This window comes from Pseudorca crassidens, chromosome 4 (genome assembly GCF_039906515.1).
Source record: "Pseudorca crassidens isolate mPseCra1 chromosome 4, mPseCra1.hap1, whole genome shotgun sequence".
Lineage (NCBI taxonomy): Eukaryota > Metazoa > Chordata > Mammalia > Artiodactyla > Delphinidae > Pseudorca > Pseudorca crassidens.
The window spans coordinates 138,806,046-138,824,836 of record NC_090299.1 but is presented as its reverse complement, the minus strand read 5'-3'; the positions used below and the strand labels follow the sequence as shown (position 1 = coordinate 138,824,836).

The following is an 18,791-nucleotide window of genomic DNA, read 5'->3' as shown; positions in this document are numbered from 1 at the left end:
GAAAAAGCAATAGCATCTTTAAATACTAAGAATACTAGTGGGTACATCTTCTAGGACAAATGTAGCACAAAATGAAAAAGTATAACATCAGATTTACTGGCATTTATCATTTGTGGACACCATTAAAACCAGTTTTCAAAAGGTGTGAGGAAGCAATCAGTTAAAGATTTTCTATGATTTAATATGATCAAATGAACATCTATAATATCTAACTTATTAAGACTAATAGTTTACTGATCAATACTTGCTTAAAGACCTTTCCTCATTGTACCCAACAATCAAGAGTAAATATGTCATAAACGTTGCCAAATCTCTATCAGTTCCCAATTTGCAAGACTTGCCTTACATTACAGAGCCAAGGCCCTAAAACACTGTATATATATAATGTATCCTCCCTTGACTTTCACCTTCTGAACTACTACTAAGACTCTGTCTAGCAGATTTTCCCTTTGTGAAGTAAGTCTTATAAAATTAGATTTGCTTATCAGTAGAAAGTAACAGTGATATTTTGGGGGAATCAACAGCCAACAAGTAAAATAACAAGTCTTTCATTATTCTTTTTTCTCCCTTTTCTGATATTATATTATAAATGTGCTTTTGACAGAATGCCAAAAAATTCTTTGGATTATGACATTTTGACAAAGTAGAAAAACATACATTCAATAAAAATAAATTTGTCATTAACTAACCCAAATAAACATTCATTATGGTTTGCACTCTTAATTGCTAACAGCCAATAGGAAAACCTTTTCACACCAAATGGGGAATAAAAGCCTAGAGTGAACACAATTTCTAAAACCCTGCAGTTTATTTAAACCTCGTCCTTACAATCAGAAGACCCACAGCATAATGAGACATTTATTTATTATGAATCTAAACCACCTGCATTTATTAAAAGAAAATAAAAGATCAATACCTGGTTTTATTGGATCCACAGGGCTTTCTTCTTCTGAGCTCTCCAATAAATTCTTGATTTCAATAAACATTTGGAAATTTCTATTTCAATTTGTGTATGTAAACAAGTAAATATTTAGAGTTGTAGGGATATAAAAATTATATATATTTGTGCTGTAGAGGCTATTTATAAATTGTTAAATAATTCTTAAATTCTCAAACAATTCTTTCAGAAATGTCAGAATTTATCTTTAAAAAAGCCTTTCTTAGCCAAAAGATTTTGGTCAGTAATAAGAATAGAACATATGGAAAGGACTTTAATGAAGACATTTCCAGTACTTTCTGGAAATTTTTCCATTCTTGTGTTATTATTAAAAGAGAAATATCATTGACAAACCTCATATGTCGCTGGACCAGGAGTAATCTCTTTGGAGTCTTTAAAACGCTTTGATGCTTTAACAAATAAGGGTATGGAGCAAGATTTCTTTAAAACAGGATTGTATGTTGCAGGCCCTAAGAGAAAACAAATGTAAAACTAATAAAGCATGTTTTAAATTATTGATTTTGGTCACATGTATATTATTCTTAGATTTGTTATCTTAACATTTATATTTAGCATCACTCTTGAACCCATCCTTTTGAATGCTTAAAGTCATTCAGTTCAGGGATTTGAAATATGATAAGCATAAAACACAAGCATACCTCATTTTATTGCACTTTACTTTATTGCACTTTTCAGATACTGTGTTTTTTACAAATTCAAGGTTTGTAGCAACCCTGCTTCTAGCAAGCCTATCAGCACCATTTTTCTAATAGCATTTGTTCACGTACTTCTCACAATATTTCAAACTTTTTCATTATTAAAATTATATCTGTTATGGTAATATATAATCAGTGATCTTTGATATTACTATTGTAATTGTTTTGGGGTAGCACAAACCGTGCCCATGTAAGATAGCAAACTTAATTCATAAGTGTTGTGTGTGTTCTGATTTCTTCCCCATCTCTCTCTCTGTCCTTGGGTCTCTCTATTCCCTGAGACACAACAATATTGAAATAAGGCCAAGTAGTACCCCTACCATGGGGCACTAGAAATCAAATGCTAGAAATGATTAAACTTAGTGAGGAAGGCATGTCAAAACCTGAGATAGGCGCTTCCCTGGTGGCGCAGTGGTTGAGAGTCTGCCTGCCGACACAGGGGACATGGGTTTGTGCCCCGGTCTGGGAGGATCCCACATGCCGCGGAGCGGCTGGGTCCGTGAGCCATGGCCGCTGAGCCTGTGCTCCGCAACGGGAGAGGCCACAACAGAGAGGGGCCCGCATACCGCAAAAACACAAAAACAAAAACAAAACAAAAAAAACCTGAGATAGGTCAAAAGCTAGGCCTCTTGCACTAAATATTAGTCAGCCAAGTTGTAAATGCAAAGGAAAAGTTCTTGAAGGAAATTAAAAGTGCTCTTCCAGTGAACACATGAATAATAAGAAAGCAAAACAGCTTTAATTCTGATATGGAGAAAGTTTTAGTGGTCTGGGTAGAGATCAAACCAGGTACAACATTCCCTTAAGCCAAAGGCTAATACAGAGCAAGGCCCCAACTCTCTTCAGTTTTGTGAAGGCTGAGAGAGGTGAGGAAGCTACAGATGAAATGTTTGAAGCTAGCAGATGTTGGTTTAAATAAAGACGCCATCTCCATAACATAAAAGTGCAAGGTGAAGCGGCAAGTGCTGACACAGAAGCTGCAGCAAGTGCTGATGCAGAAGCTGCAGCAAGTTATCCAGAAGATCCAGCTATGATAATTAATGAAGGTGGCTACACTAAACAACAGATTTTCACTGTAGACAAAACAGCCCTCTTTTGGAAGAAGATACCATCGAGGACTTTCATGTTGGGATGGCCAATAGTTTCGTTCGTTTTTTTTCCGTAAGATGGCTCTAGTAGCACTTAGTTGTCTTTAACTTCATTCAAAACAATCTTGTTAGATTGTATGTGACAGCTGTCATATCAGCGTGCATTTAAAAAAGACATCAAAATTGGTGAATTTTTCTGTAGCCATTTTAATACTGAAGATGGAAGGAAACAAGCAACATTTTTGGCATATTACGCTTTATTATTTCAAGAAAGGTAAAAATGCAACTGAAACGCAAAAAAAGGATTTGTGCAGTGTATGAAAAAGGTGCTGTGACTGACTGAACTTGTCAAAAGTGGTTTGTGAAGCTTCGTGCTGGAGATTTCTCGCTGGATGATGCTCCAGTCGGGTGGACCAGTTGAAGCTGATAGCAATGAAATTGAGACATTAATTGAGAACAATCAATGTTATACCACGTGGAAGACAGCTGACATACTCAAAATATCCAAATCAAGCGTTGAAAACCATTTGCACCAGCTTGGTTATATTAATCACTTATGATTGGTTTCCACATAAGTTAAGTGAAAAAAACCTTCTTGACCATATTTCCACATGCGATTCTCTACTTAAACATAATGAAAATGTTCCATTCTTAAAACAAATTGTGACGGGCGATGAAAAGTGGATGCTGTACATTAATGTGGAACGGAAGAGATCGTGGGGCAGGTGAAATGAACACCACCAACCACACCAAAGGCCGGTCTTCATCCAAAGAAGGTGATATTGTGTATATGGTGGGATTGGAAGGGAGTCCTCTATTATGAGTGCCTTCCGGAAAATCAAATGATTAATTCCAACAAGTACTGCTCCCAATTAGACCAACGGAAAGCAGCACTCGACAAAAAGCGTCCAGTATTAGTCAACAGAAAACGCATAATCTTCCATCAGGATAACACAAGACCACATGTTTCTTTGATGACCAGGCAAAAACTGTTACATCTTGGCTGGGAAGTTCTGATTCATCCGCCGTATTCACCAGACATTTCACCTTTGGATTTCCACTTATTTCGGTCTTTACAAACTTCTCTTAATGGAAAAATTTCAATTCCCTGGCAGACTGTAAAAGGCACCTGGAACAGTTCTTTGCTCAAAAAGATAAAAAGTTTTGGGAAGATGGAATTATGAAGTTGCCTGAAAAATGGCAGAAGGTAGTGGAACAAAAGGGCAGATATGTTGGTCAATAAAGTTCTTGGTGAAAATGAAAAATGCGTCTTTTATTTTCACTTAAAAACTGAAGGCACTTTTCGGCCAACTCAATAGCTAGCGAGGAGAAGTCAATGCCTGGCTTCAAAGCTTCAAGGACAGGCTGACTCTCTTTGTAGGGGCTAATTACCTTGTGACTTTAAGTTGAACCCAATACTCATTTACCATTCCAAAAATCCTAGGGTCTTTAAGAATTATGCTATATCTATTCTGCCTGTGCTCTATAAATGGAATAACAAAGCCTGGATGATGGCCCATCTGTTAACAACATGGTTTGTTGAATATTTTAAGCCCATTGCTAAGACCTACTGTTCAGAGAAAAAGATTCCTTTCAAAATATTACTTTACATTGACAATGTACCTAGTCACCCAAGAGCTCTGATGGTGATGTGCAATGAGATTAATGATGTTTTTATGGCTGCTAACACGACATCCATTCTGCAGCCCACGGATCCAGTTTGACTTTCAAGTCTTATTATTTAATAAATATATTTTGGGAGTTTTCTGGCAGTCCAGTGGTTAGGACTCTATGCTTCCACTGCAGAGGGGCCCAAGTTTGACCCCTGGTCTCCTGGTTAGGGCACTGCAAGACACGTGGTGCAGTCAAAATATAAATATATACTTCAAAAGGATCTAGCTGCCATAGAGAGTGATTCCTCTGACAGATGTGGGCAAGCTCAATTAAAAGCCTTCTGGAAAGTGTTCACCATTCTAGATGCCATTAAGAATATTTGTAAAAAAAAAAAAAGAATATTTTTAATTCATGGGAAGAGGTGAAAATATCAACCTTAACAGGAGTTTGGAAGAAGTTGAATGACTGAGGGATTCAAGACTCAGTGAAGGAAGAAACTGCAGATGTTGAAATAGTAAGAGGACTAAAATTAGAAATGGAGTCTGAAGATGACTGAATTGTTGCAGTCTCATGGTAAACCTTTAATGGATGAGGAGTTGCTTCTTATGGTTGAGCAAAGAAAGTGGTTTCTTGAGATGGAATCTACTCCTGGTGAAGATGTTATGAAGACTGCTGAAATTTTGATAAGAAAGGATTTAGAATATTACATAAAGTTAGTTGACAAAGCAGCAGCAGGGTTTGAGAGGAATGACTCCAATTTTGAAAGAAGTTCTATGGTGGGTAAAATGCTACCAAACAGCATGCATGCTATAGAAAAACCATTCATGAAAGGAAGAGTCAATTGATGTAACAAATTTCATTGTTGTCTTATTTGAAGAAATTGCCACGGCCACCTAGCTCTTCAGCAACAACTACCCTGATCAGTCAGCAGGCAACATCAAGGTAAGACAATATACCAACTACCAACAAAAAGAGTATGACTTGCTGAAGGCTCAAAAGATGTTTAGCATCTTTTAGCAATAAAGTATTTTTAAATTAAGGTATGTGCATTTTTTAGACATAACATTATTGCACACTTAATAGACTACAGTACAGTGTAAACATAACTTTTATATGCACTGGGAAACCAAAAAATTTCTGTGACTCCTGTTATTGGGACATGTGCTTTACTGTGGTGGTCTGGAATCAAACCTGAAATATCTCCAAGATACGCCTGCACAGACCTCTGTGTATGTAATAATTAAATTCAAATCAGAAGTAATTTCCAAAAAAAGAAAACAGTACCCCCTCAAAATATATCTACATAGTGAAAAAAGATACCCAACTCTTTTATTCCTACATATTCATTCACATGTTCAGTGAAGAGGTGATGACTGAACTGCATTGGGGATATGAATAAGATTTAAAGAAGCAGAAAGGTGGTTTAACAGCATTCTGGGCACTAAACATGACAGAAGTCAAGGCACAAATTTACATGGAAAAAGTTTTATGTAGCAAACAGATTGGTTAAATGGAACAGGGCCTAAATCCTAAATGAAGACTTTGTACTAGAGGCCATAGGTTTCAAATTGTATTCTAAAATGTACCAGAAATTCTAAAGAACTGCCCAGGGGACAATGTGTAGGTAAAGCCCAAATACAAGAGGCTTTAAATATTTTCAGCCAAAACAACTACAGATTTACTGTTTTATTTGTTTGGGTCCCATACAAGATTTTATTTAACTGAAGTTGTTTAGTAATTTTTTTTAAAAAAAGGCTTTTGAAAACCACTTCCATAGTCTAGCTCTTGAAGGTTTTTGACTAAAGGAGATTCATAAAGAAAGAGATAGTTTAAGAAATAAACTCTGGCAGTAGTTCATAGGATGAAATGACTGGAAGATGGGCTGTTTCAGGGTCACTAACAAGGAGTTCACTAACATTGATAATGGAAAGGAAGAACAACTCAGAATATTTTCTAAGAAATGTAATAAACATTTAGTATGTACAGTGATTAGAAGAAGATAAAAATGAAAAGTGGCTATGAAAAAGGTAATACTATGATGGAAATAAAGAAACATAGAAAGAAGGAGGAGAGGAATATCTTGTGCTTGATTGTGAACCAATTATGTTTGAAAAGATGCAGGATATCCAAATAGAAGTGTGTAGAGGACAATCGTAGATATATAACTGAAGCTCATGAGGAAGCTTGCCTGGAGAAAAAGAATGGAGTTATTCACGCAGAGACAATAGTTGAGGTTTCTCTAAGTGAAAGATCACAGAGAGAGAAAAACTAAATAACTAAGGACTAGAACTTGGGGGACTGCACAGAGAGGGAGGAGAAGAATCAAAGAAGGAAACAGTCTAGTTAATAAATCTAGCTACTACAACATTATAGACAGTAAATAGGGAGAGGTTATTTCTTTCTCCATTTGCATGTTAACCAATACTTATTTTGAGTGTCTATCACATGCCATGCCTCGCATATGAACAGTGTTAGAGGTCTACTATATCAAATATTTCAAGAGGAGACTTATAGGGAGGTCACTGTAGAGTATATAGGATGTAACTTTAGAAGAGTGGTGATGAATGAAACTAAATTAGAGGGCATTTAAAAGACACTGTGGGAGAGGAAATAAAAACTTGGAGCATAGAATATTGACAATGAATATAAACAGTGAAATACAAGAGTAGATATAAAGATATTAATAGGGAGGAGACCTTCAAGATGGCGGAAGAGTAAGATGCAGAGATCAATTTCCTCCCCACAAATATATCAGAAATATATCTATATGTGGAGCAACTCCTACAGAACACCTACCAAATGCTGGCAGAAGACATCAGACACCCCAAAAGGCAAGGAACTCCCCACATAACTGGGTAGGGGAAAAGCAAGAAAACAGAAACAAAAGAATAGGGATAGGGCCTGCACCTCTGGGAGGGAGCTGTGAAGATGGAAACGTTTCTACACACTAGGAAGCCCCTTCGCGGGCGGAGACTGCGGGTGGCGAAGGGGGAAAGCTTCGGAGCCGCAGAGGAGAGCGCAGCAACAGGGGTGCGGAGGGCAAAGCGGAGAGATTCCCGCACAGAGGATCAGGGCCGACCAGCACTCACCAGCCCGAGAAGCTTGTCTGGTCACCCGCCAGGGCAGGCGGGGGCTGGGAGCTGAGGCTCGGGCTTCGGAGGTCGGATCCCAGGGAGAGGACTGGGGTTGGCTGCGTGAACACAGGCTGAAGGGGGCTAGTGCGCCACAGCTTGCCGGGAGAAAGTCCGGGAAAAAGTCTGGACCTGCCTAAGAGTCAAGAGACCATTGTTTCGGAGTGCACAAAGAGAGGGGATTCAGAGCACCACCTAAACGAGCTCCAGAGATGGGTACAAACCACAGCTATCAGCACGGACCCCAGACATGGGCGTGAAACGCTAAGGCTGCTGCTGCAGCCACCAAGAAGCCTGTGTGCAAGCAGAGCTCACTATCCACACCTCCGCTCCCGGTAGCCTGTGCAGCCCGCCGCTGGCAGGGACCCATGATCCAGGGAAACTTCCCCAGGAAAACACACGGCGCGCCTCTGGCTGGTGCAACGTCACTCTGGCCTCTGCCGCTGCAGGCTCGCCCTGCATTCCATACCCCTCCCTCCCCCCAGCCTGAGTGAGCCAGAGCCCCCTGATCAACTGCTACTTTAACCCTGTCCTGTTTGGGCAGGAACAGACGCTCTCAGGTGACCTACACGCAGAGGTGGGGCCAATCCAAAGCTGAACCCCAGGAGCTGTGCAAACAAAGAAAAGAAAGGGAAATTTCTCCCAGAAGCCTCAGGAGCGGCAGATTAAATCTCCGCAATCAACCTGATGTACTGTACATCTCCGGAATACCTGAATAGACAACAAATCATCCCAAATTGAGAGGATGGACTTTGGGAGCAATGATTATATATTTTTTTCCATTTTCCCTTTTGGTGAGTGTGCATGTGTATCTTTCTGTTTGTGATTTTGTCTGTAGAGCTTTGCTTTTACCATTTGTCCTACGGTTCTGTCTGTCCGGTTTTTTTTTGTTCTTTTTTATTAATATAGTGTTTAGCACTTATTATCATTGGTGGATTTGTTTTTTGGTTTGGTTGCTATCTTCTTTATTTCTTACTTTCATTGCTTTTATTACTTTTTAATTTTTTTATTTTAAATAATTATTTTTATTTTCGTAACTTTATTTTATTTTATTTTTTTACTTCCTTTCTTTCTTTTTTTCTCCCTTTTATTCTGAGCCATGTGGATAACAGGGTCTTGGTACTCCAGCCAGGCGTCAGGCTTGTTCCTTTAAGGTGGGAGAGCCGAGTTCAGGACATTGGTCTACCAGAGACCTCCCAGCCCCACATATTACCAAACGGCAAAAATCTCCCAGAGATCTCCATCTCAACGCCAACACACAGCTCCATTCAATGACCAGCAAGCTACAGTGCTGGAGAGCCTCTGCCAAACAACTAGCAAGACAAGAACACAACCCACCCACTAGCAGAAAGGCTGACTAAAATCATAATAAGATCACAGACACCGCAAAACACACCACCAGACGTGGTCCTGCCCCCTAGAAAGACAAGATCCAGCGTGATCCACCAGAACACAGGCAACAGTCCCCTCCACCAGGAAGCCTAAACAACCCACTGAACCAACCGTAGCCACTGGGGGCAGACACCAAAAACAACGGGAACTACGAACATGCAGTCTGTGAAAAGGAGACCCCAGACACAGTAAGTTAAGCAAAATGAGAAGACAGAAAAACACACAGCAGATGAAGGAGCAACGTAAAAACCCACCAGACCAAACAACTGAAGAGAAAGTAGGCAGTCTACCTGAAAAAGGATTCAGAGCAATGATAGTAAAGATGATCCAAAATCTTGGAAACAGAATGGAGAAAATACAAGAAATATTTAACAAGGACCTAGAAGAACTAAAGAGCAAACAAACAATGATGAACAACACAATAAATGAAATTAAAATTTCTCTAGAAGGAATCAATAGCAGAATAACTGAGGTAGAAAAACGGGTAACTAACCAGGAAAATAAAATAGTGGAAATAAATAATGCACAGCAGAAAAAAGAATAAAAGAATTAAGGACAGTCTCAGAGACCTCGGGGATAACATTAAATGCACCAACATTCGAATTACAGGGGTCCCAGAAGAAGACAAGAAAAGGAACAGGACTGAGAAAATACCTGAAGAGATTATATTGAAAACTTCCCTAATGTGGGAAAGGAAATAGTCAATCAAGTCCAGGAAGTGCAGAGAGTCGCATACAGGATAAATCTAATGAGAAACACGCCAAGACACATATTAATCAAACTATCAAAAATTAAATACAAAGAACAAATATGAAAAGCAGCAAGGGAAAAACAACAACATACAAGGGAATCCCCATAAGGTTAACAGCTGATCTTTCAGCAGAAACTCAGCAAGCCAGAAGGGAGTGGCAGACACATTTAAAGTGATAAAACGGAAAAACTTACAAACAAGATTACTCTACCCAGTAAGGATCTCATTCAAATTCAACAGAGAAATTAAAACCTTTACAGACAAGCAAAAGCTAAGACATTTCAGCACCACCAAACCAGCTTTACAGCAAATGCTAAAGGAACTTCTCTAGGCAGGAAACACAAGAGAAGGAAAAGACCTAAAATAACAAAACCAAAACAATTAAGAAACTTGTAACAGGAACATGCATATCGATAATTACCTTAAATGTAAATGAATTAAATGCTCCAACCAAAAGACATAGACTGGCTGAATGGAAACAAAAACAAGACCCATATATATGATGTCTACAAGAGACCCATTTCAGACCTAGAGACACATACAGACTGAAAGTGAGGGGATGGAAAAAGATATACCACGCAAATGGAAATAAAAAGAAAGCTGGAGTAGCAATTCTCATATCAGACAAAATAGACTTTAAAACAAAGACGATTACAAGAGAGAAAGAAGGTTACTACATAATGATCAAGAGATCAATCCAAGAAAAAGATACAACAATTGTAAATATTTATGCACCAAACATAGGAGCACCTCAATACATAAGGCAAATGGTAACAGCCATAAAAAGGGAAATCGACAGTAACACAATCAGAGTAGGGGACTTTAATGCCCCACTTACACCAATGTACAGATCATCCAAAATGAAAATAATTAAGGAAACACAAGCTTTAAATGATACATTAAACAAGATGGACTTAATTGATATTTATAGGACATTCCATCCAAAAACAAGTGAATACACTTTCTTCTCAAGTGCTCATGAAGATTCTCCAGGATAGATCATATCTTGGGTCACAAATCAAGCCTTGGTAAATTTAAGAAAATTGAAATCATATCAAGTATCTTTTCTGATCACAACGCTATGAGACTACATATAAATTACAGGAAAAACCATGTAAAAAATAGAAAGACATGGAGGTTAAACAATACATTACTTAATAACCCAGAGATCACTGAAGAAATCAAAGAGGAAATCAAAAAAATACCTAGAAAAAAATGACAATGAAAACACAATGACCCAAAATGTATGTGATGATGGGGCTTCCCTGGTGGCGCAGTGGTTGATAGTCCACCTGCCAATGCAGGGGACACAGGTTCGTGCCCCGGTCCAGTAAGATCCCACATGCCGCAGAGAGGCTGGGCCCGTGAGCCATGGCCGCTGAGCCTGTGCGTCCGGAGCCTGTGCTCCACAATGGGAAAGGCCACAACAGTGACAGGCCCGCGTTACGCAAAAAAAAAAAAAAAAAAAAAAAAAAAAAGTATGTGATGCAGCAAAAGCAGTTCTAAGAGGGAAGTTTATAGCAATACAATCATACCTCAAGAAACAAGAAATATCTCAAATAAACAACCTAAACTTACACCTAAAGCAATTAGGGAAAGAGGAACAAAAAAACCCAAAAGATAGCGGAAGGAAAGAAATCATAAAGACCAGATAATAAATAAATGAAGAAGAAATGAAGGAAAAGATAGAAAAGATAAATAAAACTAAAAGCTGGTTCCTTGAAAAGATAAACAAAATTGATAAACCATTAGCCAGACTCATCAAGAAAAAATGGGAGAAGACTCAAATCAACAGAATTAGAAATGAAAAGGAGAAGTAAAAACTGACAATGCAGAAATACAAAGGATCATGAGAGAGTACTACAAGCAACTGTATGCCAAAAAAATGGACAAACTGGAAGAAATGTACAAATTCTTAGAAAAGCACAACCTTCCAAGACTGAACCAGGAGAAAATAGAAATATAAACAGACCAATCACAAGCACTGAAATTGAAACTGTGATTTAAAATTTTCCAACAAACAAAAGCCTAGCACCAGATGGCTTCACAGGCGAATTCTGTCAAACATTTAATAAAGAGCTAACACCCGTCCTTCTCAAACTCTTCCAAAATATAGCAGAGGGAGGAACACTCCTGAACTCATTCTACAAGGCCACCATCACTCTGATACCAAAAGCAGACAAAGATGTCACAAAAAAAGAAAACTACAGGCCAATATCACTGAGGAAAATGGATGCAAAAATCCTCAACAAAATACTGGCAAAAAGAATGCAACAGCACATTAAAAGGATCATACACAATGATCAAGTGGTGTTTATCCCAGGAATTTCAAGGATTCTTCAATATACACAAATCAGTCAATGTGATACACCATATTAATTAAATGAAGGAGAAAAACCATATGATCATCTCAATAGATGCAGAAAAAACTTTTGATAAAATTCAACACCCGTTTATGATAAAAACCCTCCCGAAAGTAGGCATAGAGGGAATTTACCTCAACATAATAAAGGCCGAATATGACAAACCCAAGGCAACATCGTTCTTAATGGTGAAAAACTGAAAGCATTTCCACTAAGATCAGGAACAAGACAAGGTTGCCCATTCTCTCCACTATTATTCAACATTGTTTTGAAAGTTTTAGACAGCAATCAGTGAAGAAAAAGAATCCAAATTGGAAAAGAAGTAAAGCTGTCACTGTTTGCAGATGACATGATACTACACATAGAGAATCCTTATATGCTAGCAGAAAACTACTAGATCTAATCAATGAATTTGTTAAAGTAGCAGGACACAAAATTAAGGCACAGAAACCTCTTGCATTCCTATACACTAATGATGAAAAATCTGTAAGAGAAATTAAGGAAACACTCCCATTTACCACTGCAACAAAGAGAATAAAATACCTAGGAATAAACCTACCTAAGGAGAAAAAGACCTGTATGCAGAAAACTATAAGACATTTATGAAAGAAATTAAAGATGATAAAAACAGATGGAGAGATATACCATGTTCTTGGATTGGAAGAATCAACATTGTGAAAACGACTATACTACCCAAAGCAATCTACAGATTCAATGCAATCCCTGTCAAACTACCAATGCCATTTTTCACAGAACTAGAACAAAAAATTTTACAATTTGTATGGAAACACAAAAGACCCTGAATAGCCAAAGCAATCTTGAGAAACAAAAACGGAGCAGGAGGAATCAGGCTCCCTGACTTCAGACTATACTACAAAGCTACAGTAATCAAGACAGTATGGTACTGGCACAAAAAACAGAAATAGAGATCAATGGAACAGGATAGAAAGCCCAGAGATAAACCCACGCACATATGATCACCTTATTTTTGATAAAGGAGCCAAGAATATACAATGGAGAAAAGACAGCCTCTTCAATAAGTGGTGCTGAGAAAACTGGACAGCCACATGCAAAAGAATGAAATTAGAACACTCCCTAACACCATACACAAAAATAAACTCAAAATAGATTAAGACCTAAATGTAAGGCCAGACACTATAAAACTCTTAAAGGAAAAACATAGGCAGAACACTCCATGACATAAATCACAGCAAGATCCTTTTTGACTCACCTCCTAGAGAAATGCAAATAGAAACAAATAAACAAATGGGACCTAATGAAAATTAAAAGCTTTTGCATAGCAAAGGAAACCATAAACAAGATGAAAAGACAACCCTCAGAATGGGAGAAAATATTTGCAAATGAAGCAACTCACAAAGGATTAATCTCCAAAATTCACAAGCAGCTCATGTAGCACAATATCAAAAAAACAAACAACCCAATCCAAAAATGGGCAGAAGATCTAAATAGACATTTCTCCAAAGAAGATATACAGATTGTCAACAAACACATGAAAGGATGCTCAACATCACTAATCATTAGAGAAATGCAAATCAAAACTACAATGAGGTATCACCTCACACCAGTCAGAATGGCCATCATTATAAAATCTACTGACAATAAATGCTGGGGAGGGTTTGGAGAAAAGGGAACCCTCTTGCACTGTTGGTGGGAATGTAAATTGATACAGCCACTATGGAGAACAGTATAGAGTTTCCTTAAAAAGCTAAAAATAGAACTACCATATGACCCAGCAATCCCACTACTGGGCATATACCGTGAGAAAACCATAGTTCAAAAAGAGTCATGTACCAAAATGTTCACTGAACCTCTATTTACAGCAGCCAGGAGATGGAAGCAACCTAAGTGTCCATCGACAGATGAATGGATAAAGAAGTTGTGGCACATATATATAATGGAATATTACTCAGCCATAAAAAGAAACGAAATTGCATTATTTGTAGTGAGGTGGATGGACCTAGAGTCTGTCCTACAGAGTGAAGCAAGTCAGAAAGAGAAAAACAAATTCCATATGCTAACACATATATATGGAATCTAAGAAAAAAAAAATGGTCATGAGGAACCTAGGGGCAGGATGGGAATAAAGACACAGACCTACTAGAGAATGGAGTTTAGGACATGGGGAGGGGGAAGGGTAAGATGGGACAAAGTGAGAGAGTGGCATGGACCTATATACACTATCAAATGTAAAATCAGTAGCTAGTGGGAATCAGCTGCATAGCACAGGGAGATCCACTCGGTGCTTTGTGACCACCTAGAGGGGTGGGATAGGGAGGGTGGGAGGGAGATAGATGCAAGAGGGAAGAGGTATGGGGATATATGTATATGTATAGCTGATTCACTTTGTTATAAAGCAGAAACTAACACACCACTGTAAAGCAATTATACTGCAATAAAGATGTTAAATAAAAGATATTAATAGGATACAAAATTAAAAGCCTTTGTCCCACTAGTAGACGGGCAATTCAAAGCCACTTACTTTGAAGAATAGATTCTTGTTGATATTTTAAAATCTAAAATATTTTAGAATTGATGTGTTCATATGAAATACTGTTAATGCTTTAGCTTTATTTACATAGGACATTTCAAAATTTTAAATAAAACTTAACTTCTGGCTCTAGATCAATCATTCTAATATCAAGTCAATTGATAGGATAGATGTCCAAATTTATAAAGCCTTTTTGGAATGCTGGTATGGACTGAATGTTTGTGTCCCTCCACAATTCACATGCTGAAACCCTAATCCACAGTGTGATGGTATTTGGAGATGGGGCCTTTGAGAGGCAGTTGGGTCATAAGGGAGGAGCCCTCACGATGGGTTTAATGTCCTTATGAGGAGCGTATTCTCTCTCTCTCCCTCTCTCCCTCCTGTGTGAAAACACAGCAAGATGTCTATCTGCAAACTAGGAACAGGGCCTTCACTAGGAATAGAATTGGCCAGCACCTTGGGCACCTTGATCTTGAACTTCTCAGATTCCAAAACCGTGAGAAATAAATTTCTATTGTTTAACCACACAGTTTATTGTACTTTTGTTATAGTAGCCCACATTGACTAAGACAGAAGCTAATGTGTTTTGATCTACCAAGTGACAAGTGTTGTAGCAAATGCCATCTTACTATAAAAACAGCATGCATGACTTTGAAATAATATAATTTATATTTATAGTACAGAGAAATAATGTACATACATAAACATAGTATCTTAACAGAGAGTCTTATATACACAAACCGTACCATGCATGGGAGAATGTACCAGTTGCTGTGGCTTCCAGAAAAAAACCCACAAAATACCATCAGGAAATGGGTATAGAATTCCACAGTCAATTAATTGAAAATTGCAACTTTAGCCATAAAGATCTATAAAGGTTAATGCAATAGGTAAGGTTATTATCCAAACACTACTGTAACTAAGTTTCATTTTCAGTTATAAAGTATAGTCTATCCCCTACTTTTACCAAAATGCTAAAGCAACTGATAAATATTTGCATTCATGGTTATAACTCATTAAATGAAAAGAAAATATTCAAAAGTAGTTGTAGGAGATTTCCTTCTATTGGAATTCCTTTGAGGAGTATTAAGTGAAGCGAAACTTTTCTTAATACACATCTTGCTGCATTTTAGCACTTAGTCTGCTTTAAGCTACAGAGCATTAAAAAAATAAGTTTACTGCACTTAATCTTAAAATATATTTACAATTACATATGTTACTGCTTATATGATACAGGTCAAAGATTTACAATGCTTTACCAGCTCTGATTCACAACTGGATTATGCAGAAACTATCTTCTATTTGTTTACCAAAATGCCACATTTTAGTCAAAGGTCATGGAAGAAGAAAACTTCTCATTCCAAATCAAACACCTATGAAAAGTCTGCCTGAATCATGACTACTATATAATGGGAAATTCAAGAGCAGATGATTCTTATAATTACATATTTTCCAGCCCTATGCCAACTTACTCTCTCTGAAATGTCAACCAATGCTACAGGGCAAAAATGAGGTAGAAGAGGAAAAATGAGTAATTTAAAATAAAAATCATTTTGGTGCATTAGAGCCAACTCAGAAATAACTACCACTTCTATGAATAAAGCTGCAAAACCTCATATTTAAAAAAATGGCTTTCTTCATAATGAGCCAAAATTTATAAATCATGTAGTCAATTTTGTTTATGAATACTGAGTCCTTTTTTATCTGAAGGTGACAGAAAATTACTGGAAAATAAATATCCCATATGTGAGCATATCTTTATAAATTAAAAATGCATCTAGAAAATCGTTCATTAAAATGGACTGCATGGCTTTAAAATGTCATTTAGAGAGTTTAGATTTTTATGGAACATATTGTCTCACAGATTTTATTCTTCAGCTCTACAAATGAAATAATAGGAGAGGCAAAAGATTAATACACAAGGAAGTATTATTATCAATGTCAAAACCACATTTAGGTTCAACGCTCCTCTCCTGTTTGTAACACTCGATTTGATTAAATGGCACTTCAGATTATGACCACAGAACTACACAGTCTATTAAATTCAGCTTATAGGTGATGAGAAAAAATGATAGAGTCCTGATAATGCGTAAACTTTTAACCAAAATTTCCATGTATGTTTTACCATACCATTGACTTCTCTTACTAAAAACAAAACAGGTATTACATATTTTAAGAAATAAAATCTTAAATACTTAAGGATGATACCTTAAAGTTACTATAGAGTATCTAGGAATTATTGCCAACACAGTCCCTACGGAATGGACTATTACAGTGCACTTCAACCTAAGTAGACTGAGAACTGCATTTACTGGAGTCTACCTAAATTATCCACCTGTTAAAATGTGTTCCTAGCATTGATTAAGCAGTAGGGCTGCACTCTTATGACATATAAACAAAAAATCACATAGATTTGACTTGACCAAAATATATCTTCAAATGGCAGTGTTCTGTTTATCTGTGTACCACCAAGTACATACTTATCAAAATGTGTATCCAAAACCCTGTCAGATGAAGTCTTTGAACTGCTGACAATTTTGCTCTCTAATAGGTACATTGTACAAATTTGAATGACTTTCACCAGTCTTGCAAATGTAGGTATAACATACTTTCTGTATGAATTATAGGAACCAACTGGAAGAAAGGATGATCACTTTCACCTAACACCATTTTGAGTAGGTACTATATATATATATATGTAACACATGATTTTTAGTGATGAATGAACAAACTTATCAAGTAATCAATAAAATATGATATTATCTTTAAGGTAAATAAAATACCTCATGACTGGCCTGACATATTAGTAGCGAATTTTCCTTTCATAACTGAATTTGGGCTTTATATTCTACTGTTCATATTTTAAAGGTTTGGATTCAGAATGTCAAGAACATTAAGCAAAAAGTTGAGAAGTCTCAGCATATATTCTAAGTCCTCTTACTAAGTCCTCTTAGATCATCGTCATTATGTTAACACTCAGGGCTGAAATAGTAAGGTATTCCCTCTTAAAACTGGAACTTATCTCTGTGAATACTGTATGTAAAGATCAGGATAATGCTATGTGTCTTTGTAAAACATGTCACGTCACAGATCAAGTTATAAACTCTTCTTTAAGTATAAATACCAACCTTATTTTTAAAATAATTAAAACATTTGATTAGTACTAATCAAACTGAATTATTTAAGAAAGCTATAGTAAATGAACTATGATTTAAAGCAAAACTTTTAAGTGGCTAATTTTTACCATTTTAATTGTGACTATTGCCATTTTTTTTAACCCCTAGGTGCATTTGGATTTGAATTTTTCTTTGAATATGTCTGCTACAATTTATTCAATACTACAATAAAGCTAGACTGAGTTTAGAATTTTCTGAAAGAAGAGCCTACACCATTTATTTAATGACAGGTCAATTAAAAATGATTAACATTTTTATTTGCAACTTAATTGAACACATTCTGTGTCTTAAAAAATATATTTCATAGATTAAATGAATGAAAGAATGGGGTTTTCATGCTTTCATACACAAATGTTTTGTTTATATTCATTAGAGATCAAACAAAAACTATTAGGTTAACCACTGAATATCTCAGAAAGCTTCTTGCTCATTTTCAGTAAATTTAAATCTATACATAGATATAAATCTAAATAAGATTTTTTTCTTCACCTTAACAGTGTTCTCTGTTCATTCTGTTCTTGTGGTCATATAATGTAAATATTTTCCAACCCTGTTGCCATAGCTTCATGAAATAATAGCAGGATTCTTCCCTTGCAAGCCTTCTCATCAGCTACCACTAATTAATTTAACCATGACAAATAACAGTGGGATTTGTTTATATTAATAATGTTTATTTCCAAATAGTTGATAGTTTCCTCAACTGTCTTCAATACCCATGACCCACAGGGCCTATTCACAAGCCCTTCCATAGCTTTGGACATGTTTCTCCACTGGCCTCTGGCTGAATTTGTTCTATGGCTTGAAATATCAACACTAAAAACCAAAGAGGATCATATTTAGCACCACACATTTTAAACGAATCTTTCTCAAAGTGTAGTTCATGGACCATAGGCATCAGAATCACCCAGATTAGTGTTAGAATGCAGATGCCTTGGATTCATGACAAAATAATAAGTCATATTCTCTGAAAGTGGAATGAAGAAAACAAATTTAACAAAACCCATTGTTTAGACCTCTAAACTACAACTTAATATGTAGCTGTTCCCAAATATATTTAAACACTGAATCGCTTTTCCCAAAAACTATTGATCAAAGAATAAATCTTAAGAAATTA

At 36.8% G+C, this 18,791-nt stretch overlaps 1 protein-coding gene across 1 annotated transcript in view; it reads right to left on the bottom strand.

The window, feature by feature from the left end:
- The window catches only part of STPG2 (sperm tail PG-rich repeat containing 2), a 479,723-nt gene that overhangs the window by 222,911 nt on the left and 238,021 nt on the right, over positions 1-18,791 (bottom strand). Inside the window, exon 10 of the mRNA XM_067736917.1 lies at positions 1,292-1,407. Coding sequence (XP_067593018.1) covers positions 1,292-1,407 — 116 coding nt within the window. The remainder of the gene's footprint in view (positions 1-1,291; positions 1,408-18,791) is intronic.